General features: G+C 49.9%; 1 protein-coding gene across 6 annotated transcripts; it reads left to right on the forward strand.

Annotated features, from left to right (window-relative positions):
* Nucleotides 1-899: 899 nt before the first annotated feature.
* Nucleotides 900-13,778, forward strand: Pld2 (phospholipase D2). 6 transcript variants are annotated; one of them, XM_046425081.2, is made up of 25 exons: nt 900-980; nt 1,747-1,856; nt 1,947-2,077; nt 2,180-2,322; nt 2,706-2,811; nt 2,903-2,968; nt 3,123-3,181; nt 3,319-3,411; nt 3,506-3,658; nt 4,347-4,496; nt 7,487-7,570; nt 7,699-7,777; nt 8,593-8,703; nt 8,870-9,040; nt 9,378-9,504; nt 9,699-9,817; nt 9,909-10,022; nt 10,162-10,266; nt 10,480-10,568; nt 10,679-10,792; nt 10,947-10,996; nt 11,684-11,818; nt 12,013-12,166; nt 12,614-12,728; nt 13,002-13,778. In XM_046425081.2, exons 2-25 carry the CDS (start codon nt 1,748-1,750, stop codon nt 13,224-13,226), a joined length of 2,802 nt encoding a protein of 933 aa, XP_046281037.1. In that variant the 5' UTR covers nt 900-980; nt 1,747; the 3' UTR covers nt 13,227-13,778. The 6 variants fall into 6 exon arrangements, with proteins under 6 accessions (XP_046281037.1, XP_046281035.1, XP_046281038.1 ...); XM_046425079.2 differs by lacking the exon at nt 900-980 and adding an exon at nt 1,113-1,219; XM_046425082.2 differs by lacking the exon at nt 900-980 and adding an exon at nt 1,113-1,219 and having other exon boundaries at nt 12,013-12,133.
* The last annotated feature ends 353 nt before the right edge of the window (nt 13,779-14,131 follow it).

Here is a 14,131-nt window from a genome sequence, read left to right on the forward strand (position 1 = left end):
TTTTGGTGTTGGGGATTGAACCCAGAAGTGCTTAACCACTGAGCCACATCCCCACATCCCCAGCCTTTTTTTTTTTTTTTTTTTTTTTTTTGGAGACAAGGTTCTGCTAACTTGCTTGGGGGTCCTGGCTAAATTGTGAAGCTGGCCTCGGATTTGCCATTCTCCTGCCTCAGCCTCCAGAATAAAGCCCGGTTGGAATAGTCATTTTAGAAGGAGGCTTGACAATTTTGTTTTTTTCCTTTCAGTGCTGGAGATTAAACCCAAGGCCTGATGCATGCTAAGCAAGGCAGTTTCTTTTAAATTAAACATGCTTTTACAATCCAGCAACTCCACCCTAAGAGAAATTATAACACATGTGCACATAAAGACACACAAAGATGTTCATAGAGGCTTTATTCGAATGGACAAAAACTAGAAACAACACAAATATCTATTGAAATAACAAATTTTCTTTAAAAAAAAAAAGAGAGAGAGAGAGAGAGAGAGAAAGAAATAGCTTTACTCTTAGGATCTGAAAAAATATCCTGTTTTTCCCTAGTTTGTAAATTCCAGCATAACAGGTTCTGAGGCTCTTGTTTACTATTGTACCCTCAGTGTCTGGCACAGACCTTGCACGCAATAAATGTTTTGTGAATGAATGAAAGAATGCAAACTTTCACACAGCAATGATTCTGCAGCCACCACACTTCGGGTTTTTTTTTATTCCCCAATTCCCTCCACCAGGCCCGAGGTGGTTTCGCAGCCTGCTCAGCAAGGGGGCATAGGAGGTTCCCGAGGTGGAGGCGCGTTGCGCCAGGATTCCAGGCAGAGCTCGCGGCTGGCCTGGCCGGGGGCGAAGCCGGAGCGGAGGAATGTGCGCAGCGTTGAGTGCTCTCTGGGTGGCCTTAGAACAAGGTGTGACAGACGGCGCGGGACGGGTGGACAAACCGGCCGACAGCGCCTGCAGGGCGCACGAAACGGGTGGCAGATGGCGCCCCCGGGTAATGGGCGGCCCTGGGGCCACTGCGGCGCTAGGGACAGCGGGGCGGGCAGAGGACGGCGGGGGCGGGACTGAATAGACGAGAATCCCGCGGAGGTGAGGCTGGGGGGCCGTCCCGCCCCCAAGGGCAGGCCCTGAGCCCCGGCCCCGCCCCGGCCTCTGGGGTGTGGGCTCTGGCTCCGGCTCATCTGTGCTCCCTGTGCTAGCGAACCCGCGAGGGCGCCGGCTCCCGCAGTCAGGGTGAGGGGGCCGGGGAGGGGGCGCCGCAGAGGTCCCGGCCCCGGAAATCGGGCGGGGACGGGAATGGGCTGGGGTTGCTGGGCTTTCTGACTCAACCACACGCCCAGATTTAGGCTTTTCTCTCCCGGGCGGGACCGCGTAACTTCCTCCTTCCCGCCTGGACCCTCTCTCCCTTCTGGTCTGGCCTGGCTTGAGCCCCGCGGGACCTCTTAACCACCCTGGACTCCTTCCCCAGGTTTCTGCGATACCCCAGTTCCTGGCCATCCGGGCCTGTCTGGGTGTTCCCCCGGGACCTGAATAAGGGACGAGGGGCGGGGCTGAAGGGTTCTGGATGAAGGACCTGAGCAGGAAGGGATGGAGGTTACTCGAGGGTTGGTGGGGCTGTTAGATCAATGGGTCTGTAATCAGAGAAAGGTTGGGAGTCAGCCAGAGGTAGATGAGTGGAAAAGATGAGGACCATGGAGCTTAGGATGGGGGCCAGATTCTGAAGGTCACGTCACTTTGCTGAGGCCTCCTCATATTCCTAGGATGACAGCGACCCTGGAGAGCCCCTTCCCTTCTGGGGACGACCTGGACTCCAGCCAGTTACATATGGAGCCGGATGAGGTGGACACTCTGAGGGAGGGAGAGGACCCAGGTACACAGGGAGTATGAGCCTGAGGGAGGGGAGGTCTGGGTGCTGGGGCCTCTTGGATTCTATACCCTTGGCCTTTTTTTTTCTTCCCAGCTGACCGAATGCATCCCTTTCTGGCTATCTACCACCTTCAGCCTCTGAAAGTACACCCTTTGGTGTTCGCCCCTGGGGTCCCTGTCATAGCCCAGGTGGTGGGCACTGAAAGATACACCAGTGGATCCAAGGTGGCTGGGCCGGCACCTGGGAGGGGCTTAGAGGGAATCCTGGCCAGACTGGGGGACTGGGACCCAATCAGGGGACATGGATTCAGTTTCTCACACCCCCAGATAGGAACCTGCACTCTGTATTCTGTCCGCTTGACTCATGGTGACTTTACATGGACAACCAAGAAGAAGTTCCGTCATTTCCAAGAGTTGCATCGGGACCTCCTGAGACACAAAGTCTTGATGAGTCTTCTACCTCTGGCTCGGTGAGGGGGACCACACTGCTTCCTGTGAAGGGCAAGTGCCCCTTTCCTGTGACAGATATCACTTTTCTGCCTGTTTCACCCCCAGTTATAACCTTTCTTCTTCCCCCCAACTCTAGCTGGTGGGCCCCCTCCCCTGACCTGGTTACCAGGAAACTTTCTCTGCTCAGCTCTCCCTCTCCATGGTTCTATGCCAATATCTCAGCTGGGCTGAATGCCCAAAATACCCTTGGCAGCCTTTCCCTTCTCTTGTCTCCATTCCCAGGGTAGGGAGCCTTCCTTCTGCCAGCATCTAGGCCTTCTCCCCTCCTCCAAGACCCCTCCTTCACTGTCTAGGCACCAAGCCTTGCAACTCTTACCTGAGCCTCACCCCACCCCTTCCACAGCTTTGCTGTTGCCCATTCTCCAGGCCGAGAGGCAGCCAACAGAGAGATGCCCTCTCTACCCCGAGCAGGTCCTGAGGGCTCCACCAGACATGCAGCCAGCAAACAGGTGCGAGCAGACACGAGGTCCTCTGGAAAGGTATGCAGTGTGCAAAGGTCTCTGGTCTCATCTGTCTCTCTCTCTGTCATCCTTACTTTAGAAGTACCTGGAGAATTACCTCAATCATCTCCTGACCATGTCTTTCTATCGCAACTACCATGCTATGGTAAGGTCCAAAGACTGGATGCCTGGGTCCTTTGAGGTGGAGCAGGATAATTAGACCCCCAGGAGGCAGGGGGTGTTCTAACTCAGAATCACTTATTATAGTTTGAGGGGTTGAAAGTCAGGCCTTCCCTCCAAGCTTTTGTTTTCCTTTGCAGACAGAGTTCCTGGAAGTCAGCCAGCTCTCTTTTATCCCAGACCTGGGCTCCAAAGGACTGTGAGTGTATGGACCCCTCACCTAGCCATCTGCACACATCCCTATCCCTGCCTGAGAACAAGGCAGGCAATGCAGGGTAGGCTAGAGTCTGGAGTCCCCACCCAGCATCTATCTCTCTTTTCCTGATGTTCCTGCAGGGAAGGGGTAATCCGGAAGCGCTCCGGTGGTCACCATGTTCCTGGCTTCACCTGTTGTGGCCGAGACCAAGTTTGCTACCGCTGGTCCAAGAGGTGAGGGCTCAGGCTAAGCAGCCAGACAGTGGATACAGGTGAGAAGGGAGATTGGGAGGGCAGGGAAGAAAGCACAGAGCCCTTCCTGCTCCAGGTGGCTGGTGGTGAAAGACTCCTTCCTGTTGTACATGCGCCTGGAGACTGGTGCCATCTCATTTGTTCAGCTCTTTGACCCTGGCTTCGAGGTGCAGGTGGGGAAAAGGAGAACAGAGGCACGGTATGGGGTGCGGATCGATACCTCCCACAGGTAAGAGCTCCCTGGTGTGAGAGTCAACTGGTGAGTGGAGAATAGCTCATGGCCCTGAATTGAGTTTAGCAGAAAACATCACAGGAGAGGAAGGCTTTTCTACCCCCACCCTCAGGATCCACTACAGTTTTAAAGCAGGGAACAAGTTCAGCCAGATGCTTGGTATGCTCTTAAAGTCAGGACCAAAGGACATGGGGATTAGTACAAGCCTGGAGGAAGGGCTCCCAATGTAAAAGACGAGGAATGGCATTCATTCATTTATTCATTCAACAAATCTAATTGCCTGATACAGTGCTAGTTGCTGAGGACACAACTGTGAGTAAGGTAGGTGTATGCCCTGTGTCTATGGAGTTATGATTAGGGGCAAGGAAGGAAGTGGGGATAAGTAATAACCAGTTCCGGGCACAGAGGTGGAGGCCTGTACTCCCAGCAACTCAGGAAGCTGAAGCAAGAGGATCCCAAATTTGAGACCAGCCTCAGCAACTTAGTGAGGCCCTGTCTCAAAATAAAATATAAAAAAGGTCTGGGGATATGGCTCAGTGGTAAAGTGCCTCTGGGTTCAGTCCCAGTCCCCCCACCTCCTACACCCCCCAAAAAAAAAGAAAGGAAAAATAAAGAAAAGTAACAGCCAAAGCTGGGAAGTCTCTGGGTGAGACCATAGGTGGTTCATCTCATTGTTTCTGTCCAGGTCCTTGATTCTCAAGTGCAGCAGCTACCGGCAGGCACGGTGGTGGGGCCAGGAGATCACTGAGCTGGCACAGGGCCCAGGCAAAGACTTCCTACAGCTGCACCGGCATGACAGCTATGCCCCACCCAGGCCTGGGACCCTAGCCCGGTGGTGAGACACTGAAATCCCTCTGAGCTTGTGTGTGGCTTTCTTGACCCCCTTGGTCTTCTCTGAGTTCTTGACCCTCTCTTTTATCTGCTCTGACACCTTCTGATTCCAATGCCCACTTTGATTCCTCCAATTTCCCAGATTGCTTTAACCACACTGATTGATGCTGCTGACCTCCCCTCCTTCCTAACTGCTGACCTCTTAGGAACTCTTTAATCTCTCTGATTTTGTTTGTTTTCTTTCTATCTTTTATTACTTTCTTTCTTTTTCTTTTCATACTAGAGATTGAACCTAGGGGTGCTTTACCACTGAGCTATATCCCCAGTCCAATTTATTTTTTATTTTGAGACAAATCTTGCTAAGTTGCTTAGGGCCTCACTAAGTTGCTGAGGCTGGCCTCAAACTTGAGATCCTCCTGCCTCAGCTTTCTGAGTTGCTGGGATTACAGGCCTGAACACCCACACCCAGCTGAACCCTCTCTGTTTGTGATCTCCTCAAATCTCTCTGATTTATTCCTTCATTTATTAAGCATTTTCTAAGTACTACTATATGCCCATCCAGTGGTGGCAATGATACAGGCTTCTTTGGTTTAGGGAAGTAGGTGATCTAATAATAAAACAATGTGAACTTGCTGTAAGCATGATAGATAGTGTAAGGAGCCCAGAGGGGGAGCATCTGCCACGGCAATGGAATGTCAGAACCAACTTCCAGAAGGGATAATCCTGAGGTTTGCTTTAGCAAGATAAAGAAAATGGAGAAGGGCAGTCCAGGCAAAGAATGTAGAAATAGCTTGACATGTTTGGGAACCGTGAAGACTGATTATTACTGCAGAGAGGAACAGTCAGAGAAGAGCCTAGGAGTCAGTAGCACTTGATCTTGCAGGGTCAGTGTGCTAAGCCAAGAGGTCAGACTTTACCACAGGCAGAGGGGAGTGGTGGAATGAATTTTTTCTTGGAGGTAGTGTTGAGATTAAAAAAAAAAAAATACAAGAACTAACAATAGCTACCACTACATAGCATTTCCTTTGTTCCACAAACTAATTGTTTTATATGCATTAACCTTTGGATCCTCACAACTCTGTGAAGTAGGTGCAGCTGTCTCTCTTTTGTAGATGAGAAAACTGGGGCAAGGAGATGTTAGGTAATTTACCCAAGGTCACACTCATTGTGAACACTTGAACTGGGACTCAAATGTGGGAAGACGGGGTCAAGACTGCTCTTTACCACCATCCTAGACTGTTAGTTATTAAACGTCAAGGGGTAGGGCTGAGATGTAGCTCAGTGGTAGAGTGTTTGCCTAGCATGCATGAGGCACTGGGTTTGATCCTCAGGGCCACATAAAAATAAATAAATAAAGCAAAGGTATTGTGTCCATCTACAACTTAAAAAAAAAAAAAAGTCAAGGGCTAGCCCAGAGCAGTAATACATGCCTTCTGAATTCCAGCCACTTGGGAGGCTAAGGCAGGAGGATCTTGAGTTAAAAGCCAGCTTTGGCAATTTTGCAAGGCGCTAAGCAATTCATTAAGACCCTGTTTCTAAATAAAATACAAAAAGGGCTGGGGATGTGGCTCAGTGATTAAGTACCCCTAAGTTTGATCCCTGGTACTAAAAAAAAAAAAAAAAAGTCAAGGGCTAGGGATGTAGCTCAGTGGTAGAATACCTTCCTAGTACTTTTTTCCCCCCCAAGATCCTGTGTTTGATCCCCAACACTACAAACAAACAAACAAAAAGTCAAAATTCAGTAACACAATAAGTAAAAGACAGATTAAAAATTAACTCATTGGAGCTGGGGTCGTGGCTCAGAAGTAGAGCTCTCACCTAGCACACGTGAGGCACTGGGTTCTATCCTCAGCACCACATAAAAATGAAATAAAAATATTGTGTCCACCTACAACTAAAAAATAAATATTAAAAAAAAAACTCACTCATTACATAACACTCTATCTATTCCTCCTTACTCCTTCCTTATACCTGTCCCAGCAATCCCATTTCTCTTCCCAGAAATAACCCTGACAGTAGTGGATATTTATCCTCTTAGATCCTTTCCTGCATATTTTTATAAGTGCATGCACATGTTATTTTTTAACATAAATGATATATGCATCTTCTTCTTGCAACTCCCCTCCACTTACTACATGTATTAGAGATTAAACATTTGGGTTCTTTCCTATTTTCACTCTCATAGACAATATTTCCATAAACACAGTCTTTGCCTAAGCATTTTAGAATATGTATTCCTAGAAAGGGAAGTGTAACTCTGTGGTAAAACATGCAAAACCCTGGGTTAGGATCCCAGCATCACCACAAACAAACAAAAAGGAAAAAAAAAGCGTATATTACTAGAACTAAAATTACTATGTATATTTAATGGTATTGAAGAGTGTATGCATATGGGGCTGGGATGTAGCTCAGTGGTAGAATGCTTGCCTAGAATGCATGAGGCCTTGGATTTGATACCTAGTACTACCCCCCAAAAAAGTTATTTCATTTTAATTTCAGTTTCTTGTTTGCATATCTTTTCCTATTAACTATTTTTTAAACATTTTTTTAGTTATAGATGGACACAATATCTTTACTTTTATTTATTTATTTTTATGTGGTGCTGAGGATCGAACCCAGTGCCTCATGCATGCCAGGCAAGCATCTGCCATTGAGCTACAGCTCCAGACCTTTAAATTTAATTTTTTCTGTTCTTTGCATTCTTCAGTGTCTTTTTCTTAATCAATTTGCTGGAGTTCTTTATGTGTAATATATTAATCCTCCTAGTCTTTAGTCCGTTTCTTTAGTTTATTGTGTCTTTTATCATTTTTTTAATGTAGCTCATATTGGCAGATCATACTGGTAAACCCCACTTTGATACCCTCTGACTTTTCAGATAATTCCTGATCTTTGACTTTGCTTTCACCTCTGACTTATGACTGTCCTCCCATCTTCACTCTCCAGAACTTTCTGGCTTCTACCTCCCCTGACCTCCTTGGCTTGGCCTCCCCCCAGGTTCGTGAATGGGGCAGGTTACTTTGCTGCTGTAGCAGATGCCATCCTTCGAGCTCGAGAAGAGATTTTCATCACAGACTGGTGGTGAGTGGGGAAAGACCTATGAGAGAAAGGGTAGGGTAGACCCGTAGCAGATCCGCATACAGGTGAAGCAAAGAGTGGCTGCCTGGCTGGAGCTCAGCTTGCCTCTTACCTACTGCCCTGAATCCTAGGTTGAGTCCTGAGATTTACCTGAAGCGTCCAGCCCATTCAGACGACTGGAGACTGGACATTATGCTCAAGAGGAAGGCGGTGAGGAAAGTGATCAGGCTAGAAAGGAGGAATGGTGGGATTGCATGTGGGTGAAGGTTGATTGGAAGGACAGCAGCAAGGGATAAGATAGGGAATCTGAGACTTCAGGGGAGGGAAATATGCTTGTCCTGGCTCAGTGTCAGTCAGACATCACCTCTTCTCAGTACTGGCAGACTTCGCTCCTGGTACCCATAGCATGTTATTGTTACCTGGGGTGTACGTGTATATCTCGTACTGGACTGATAAACAGCATTAGTTCTAGTTCAAAGCACAGCACCTGTCATATAAGGGGGCATTTGTGGATGTTGATAGCTGGGAGGAAGGCTATATGGATGATGGAAGGTGACTGGGTAAGTGGATGGATAGATAATGGAAAAGGAGATGAATGGAAGAATATGAGTTGGAAACATGGAGGCATACAGAGTGGGTGGGAAGGGGAATGAATGAGAGATGGTAGATAAGATGATGAGTAGGCTGGGGATATAGCTCAGTTGGTTAAGTGCTTGCCTCACATGCAGAAGGCCCTGGGTCCAATCCCCAGCACCACAGGGAGGAAAAAAAAGATGATGAGTAAATGGTTGGGAAGATGGATAGATAGATAAGGTAGGTGGGTAGACGTGTGGATACATGAGTGGATGAGTAGATAAGTTGGTCTTAAGTTTGCTGCAAGCATTAAGGCAGTGTTGCATGCAGAGCATCTAGGATCTTCAGGCAGGGTGGAGGGCCATATAGGAATCCTGAACATGAAGAAGGGAGGGAAGAAAGGGGCCAATCTGGGAGAGGTACAGGTTTTTAATTCCCTTATTCACCACCAGGAGGAGGGTGTCCGTGTGTCTGTACTGCTGTTTAAGGAAGTGGAATTGGCCTTGGGCATCAACAGTGGCTATAGCAAGAGGATGCTGATGCTGTTGCACCCCAATATAAAGGTGACTCTCTGCCTCAGAGACCCCTCCCACAGAAGAGTCCTCCTCACCACACTTCCCCATCCCCTCTAAGCCCCCTTCCTGGAGGTCTCATCCTTCCATCTTTCCCTCTCCATCTTCTCTTACCTAAATCCACCCTCACGAACTCCTTCCTCTACACATGCTCCAGGTGATGCGTCACCCAGACCAAGTGACACTGTGGGCTCATCATGAGAAACTTCTGGTAGTAGACCAAGTGGTGGCCTTCTTGGGGGGTCTGGACCTTGCCTATGGCCGCTGGGATGATCTACACTATCGACTCACTGACCTTGGAGACTCCTCTGAATCAACCACCCTACAGGTAATTCTCCCATGGCCTTCCTGAGATTCCCCCCAAACTCAGATAGTCGAAATCCACATGCCTTCCCAGCTCTACCCTTCCCCCTCCAGTCATTCCAAGCATTGCCCACCCTCAATCTTTCTAGAATCCCAAGAACCCACTTTGAAAAGACTATAGCCCAGTCTCTTCCCCATTTTCACTAACTAAAAGTGCAGCTGAAGGGGAGGGATGAAGGATCAAACTCTCTTTCATTCCTACTGTCTCTGTCTCTCTCAGCCTATTTCAGTGTTCCTGTCTTCTCTTTGGCCTGGCTCTGTATGGCCCCATGACCTCGCCTTGCCCCATGTTGCCCCTACAGCCTCCCACCCCATGCCCAGACTCTGCAACCACCCCAGACCTCTCTCACAACCAATTCTTCTGGCTGGGCAAGGACTACAGCAATCTTATCACCAAGGACTGGGTGCAGCTGGACCGGCCTTTTGAAGGTGAGGCTTCCTTCCTGCAAGGCCTCCAAGAGCTTGGAGCAGGGGCAGAAATTGAGGCTGGGACTGAGAACTGGTTGACATGGTTAAAGATAATGTAGCCTTCCATCTGGTAGCCTCCTCCTCCTCCTCCTCCTGCCCCAGGTATCCCCAAGAGACCAGCCTGACCTCTCCCCTGACTCGCCTGGGGCTCCCAGATTTCATTGACAGGGAGACCACACCACGGATGCCATGGCGGGACGTTGGAGTGGTCATCCATGGCTCAGCTGCCCGAGACCTCGCCCGGCACTTCATCCAGCGCTGGAACTTCACCAAGGTACTCACTCCTCCAGGGCATCTGGAAGTAGGGAGGGAGAGCCAGGCTTAGCTGCCCACCTCCTGCTAACTCTGCCATCCCTCTACCTCAGACCACCAAGGCCAAGTACAAGATACCCGTGTACCCCTACCTGTTGCCTAAGTCCACCAGCACCGCACACCAGCTCCCCTTCACACTCCCTGGGGGACAGTGCACCACTGTGCAGGTGAGGCTCCTGACTTCAGCCAGATCACTCTTCCCTTTACCCTTAGTCCAGTGCCCCACCCATGTTCCCTGTTGTGAGAGCTCTCAAGATTCCACCTCTTCTGGGATTAGAAACCACATTATTTTCACTGTGCCACTAGGTCTTGCGGTCTGTGGACCGCTGGTCAGCAGGAACTTTGGAGAACTCTATCCTCAATGCCTATCTGCACACCATCAGGGAGAGCCAGCACTTCCTCTACATTGAGGTCTGATGGGGGTGAGGGTGGAGAAAGATGATGGAAGGGATGTCCCAGGGGAGAGGCTGAGAGTGCAAGTGTGATCGTGGAGGGCTGGTGTAGGTGGGCCTGGACTAGATGGGGAAGTGCAAGACCAAGGCCTGGGCTAGGGACTGGGGGGCGGGGAGTGAGGACAGGGCTTGGGGCCAGGCTGCTGATGTCTTTCTCTGGTCCCTGTCCCAGAATCAGTTCTTCATTAGCTGCTCAGATGGGCGTACGGTTCTGAACAAGGTGGGCGATGAGATTGTGGACAGAATCCTGAAGGCCCACAAGTAAGGTGGACTCAGGATGGTGGGGACAGTGGGCATGGTTTAAGCCCAGCCAGAGTGGGTAGGGTTCACTTAAAGGACGGTCACACCTCTGATTCTGCCCCTTTCCCCAGGCAGGGACAGTGTTTCAGAGTATACGTGCTTTTGCCCTTGCTCCCTGGCTTCGAGGGTGACATCTCCACGGGTGGAGGTAACTCCATCCAGGCCATTCTGCACTTCACTTACAGGTGACCACAGCCAGGCTCTGCGTCTCATTCTGCCCATGCCCCCTCCTAACTCTGTCTTGACTCCTTCCTGCTAGACCTTTGAGGTCCACCTCTCCTGAAACCTCCCTTCCCCTGCCCAGCCTCCACCTCCCTCACCTTTTTTTTTTCCTCTCAGGACCCTGTGTCGTGGGGAGTATTCAATCCTGCATCGCCTCAAAGCAGCCAGTGAGTGCTGGGGACTGGGTCAAGCCCCCACCAGACCTCTGGGGAGAGGGACCTTAGGGAGCTGGAGGTCTGGGAGTAAGGAAAGGAGGCTGTCATTCTATTTTTTTTATGGTACTGGGGAGATTGAATCCAAGGGTATTCTACCACTGAAGTATTCCCTAGCTCTTTTTGCTTAATTTCATTCATTTATTCAGTCATTTATTTTGAGGTACCAAGGATTGAACTCAGGGGCACTTGACTACTGAACCACATTCCCAGTCCCATTTCGTATTTTACTATTTAGAGACAGGGTCTTACTGAGTTGCTTAGTGCCTCAGTGTTGCTGAGGCCGGCTTTGAACTCACAGTCTTCCTGTCTCAGCCACCAGAGCCATTAGGATTTCAGGCGTGTGCCACTGCTCCCAGTTTCATTTTATTTTTGAAACAGGGTCTTACTAAGTTGCCCAGGCTGGCCTTTTGTCTCAGCCCCTCGAGGTGCTGGGATTACAGGCCTTTGCCACTGCATGGGGCTTGTCATTCTTCTGTGCTTCTGGGGCTACCCAGACTCCAGGTGGCCTTTCACTGCCAAGAGAAGTGTACAGATTAGACTCTAGGCAGGGCTTCTGAAATGAGGAGAGAGGTGGGACAGGGCCCCATCTGCACATAGAGGGTACTTCTCACCTCACTCCCCATCCTCTCTTATGTACAGTGGGGACAGCGTGGCGGGACTACATGTCCATCTGCGGGCTCCGCACACACGGAGAGCTGGGCGGGCACCCAGTCTCAGAACTCATCTATATCCACAGCAAGCTGCTCATTGCAGATGACCGGACAGTCATCATTGGTCAGTTTTGGATCTGGGCCCCTAGCATCAATAGGAGGGTGGAGAGAGGCAGAGGGGTGACAAGGGATGACAGAGACTACAGTTGAGGGTCAAGGGAGGTTTTGCCCACAGGCCAGTTTTCTGATAAAGGTGATGGGATATTTGAGGATGCCCCTGGGCCAAGGCAGATGCAGCATGTCCTGCACCTACCACAGGTTCTGCGAACATCAATGACCGGAGCTTGCTGGGGAAGAGAGACAGCGAACTGGCGGTGCTGATTGAGGACACAGAGATGGAGCCATCCCTGATGGATGGGGCAGAATATCAGGCTGGCAGGTTTGCCTTGAGCTTGCGGAAGCACTGCTTCAGGTAGAGCTGGGTGGGGTGCTGCAAGAAGGAGGGGGTGGGGGAGGGGGACTTGCCTTTTGAGTCAGATGTGAGAACTGCCTAGAGCTAGTGTTCAGTTTCCCAGGAGGCAGGCTAATCCAGTTTAGGCTATCAGCAAAGTAGGAACACCAAAAAAAGAAAAAAAAATTTAAAAATAGAGACAAATCAATGTTCTGTTGGACTCATTTACTTGTTTTACAGTTTAATAGTGCCATCTAGTTTGAAGTACCAGGGTAGAGATACTATAACTTTTCTGATATTCATGTTCTCTAAAGATCATAATTTGGCTGTGGTAGAGCTTTTGCACTGGGTTTGATTTTCAGCAACACCTATAAATAAATAAATAAATAGAATAAAGGTCCATTGACAACTAAAAAAAAGAAAAAAAAAAATCTTAATTTGGCCCCATCCGGATCTTTTCTTCCATAGTGTGATTCTCGGGGCAAATGCCCGGCCAGACCTGGATCTTCGAGACCCTATCTGTGATGACTTCTTCCAGTTGTGGCAAGAGACAGCAGAGAACAATGCCAATATCTATGAGCAGGTGGGAGCTGAGGGGGGGCTGGCCTTGGGGATTTGATGAATCATCTTGCTGAAGGTGGGGTGGAGAGAAACAGTCATTCTCAGAAAGGAGATGGGGGGGAGGGGGACTTGCCTTTTGAGTAGGGAGCATTTACTATTAGGGGATTTAGTGGCCCCAGTCAACATGGGGGATATTGAGAAGTGGTAAGGGGAGTCAAGAGTCTAGGCCAGTTAGCTTAGACTCTTGTGCAAGCGTCTTCAAGTGTAACTGGCTTCCATGCTTTCCTGTCCCCAGATCTTCCGCTGTCTGCCGTCTAATGCCACCCGTTCCCTGCGGACTCTCCGGGAATATGTGACCGTGGAACCTCTGGCCACAGTCAGTCCTTCCTTGGCCAGGTCTGAGCTCAACTTGGTCCAGGGCCACCTGGTTCACTTCCCTCTCAAGTTCTTGGAGGATGAGTCTTTGCTGCCCCCGCTGGGGAGCAAGGAGGGGATGATACCCCTAGAAGTGTGGACATAGCTGAGGCTTCAGACAGGGAGAGGTCACCAGCTGTGGAACTCTACCATGTTTGGCTCTCTGTCCCTAAACCCTGAGGACTGACGGTGTGTGCCCTTTGAGATCTGAGGAAGCAGGCATCCCTGGAGGGGACTAGAGAAATCATAGAGAACCTTTACTTGAAAAGTAGTCAAAGAGGCACTCCCAAACCTGGTCTGGGGAGGCAGAAGAGGGTCCCTTTGGGGTTCATCCTCCTTGCCTCGGCGTTGAAACCACTGCTCCAGAGAAGCATAATTCCTACCAGACACCTGAAGTCAAGCTTCTTATTCTAGGAGGAGGGGACTCTACCCTGGGCATTCCCCATCTCTCCTTCTTTTGCCCTTGGATTCCCTCCCTACCCCAGGGTCTCTCTCAGCCCATTGCTGCCAAGATGGAGGGAAGGATAGAACCACTTCTGGCTGCAGCCCCCACTGGGGTCAGGGAGGAAGGCACACTAACTCCCTCCACCAGCCTGCTGACAGACACTAACTTCGTAACAGTTCAATAAGCATTTCATAAATAAAAGTTTAGAAAAGGCATATGCCTCTTTATTGAAGGAGTTTAGTGCTCGTCTCAGGCACCCCCTTCCTGCCGACAAAGGACACCAGTCTCCTACACCTTCTCTCCCATCCCCACTCCTTTCTTCTTCCTGTCTGCATGCATCTCCGTGCTTCTGTCTGTAGCTTCAGAGCACAGTGCTGCTGCTTCAGTAGAAGGAAGGGCAAAGCAAAACCAAGACACGGAGAACCCTGGAGCTTATACTGCAGCTGCCAATGACAGGCGTGCCCTGAGAAGGGCCTGACAGGCTGCCTCTTATTCAAGTGGCAGTACCCAGAGGAGCTTAGTGAAACCCCTTTGGAATGGTTAAGAAGTACATGCTTGAGTCTAGG

Source organism: Marmota monax, unplaced genomic scaffold (assembly GCF_021218885.2).
Source record: "Marmota monax isolate L192 unplaced genomic scaffold, Marmota_monax_Labrador192_F-V1.1 WCK01_AAM20220418_F8-fsc00218, whole genome shotgun sequence".
Taxonomy (NCBI): domain Eukaryota; kingdom Metazoa; phylum Chordata; class Mammalia; order Rodentia; family Sciuridae; genus Marmota; species Marmota monax.

Coding starts and splice junctions, on each gene's coding strand:
- Pld2 (XM_046425081.2), top strand. CDS start 1,748: ATGACAGCGACCCTGGAGAGCCCCTTCCCTTCTGGGGACGACCTGGAC. Junction 4,497..7,486: donor CCTGGGACCCTAGCCCGGTG/GTGAGACACTGA, acceptor GCCTCCCCCCAG/GTTCGTGAATGGGGCAGGTT. Junction 12,167..12,613: donor TTGCGGAAGCACTGCTTCAG/GTAGAGCTGGGT, acceptor TTTCTTCCATAG/TGTGATTCTCGGGGCAAATG.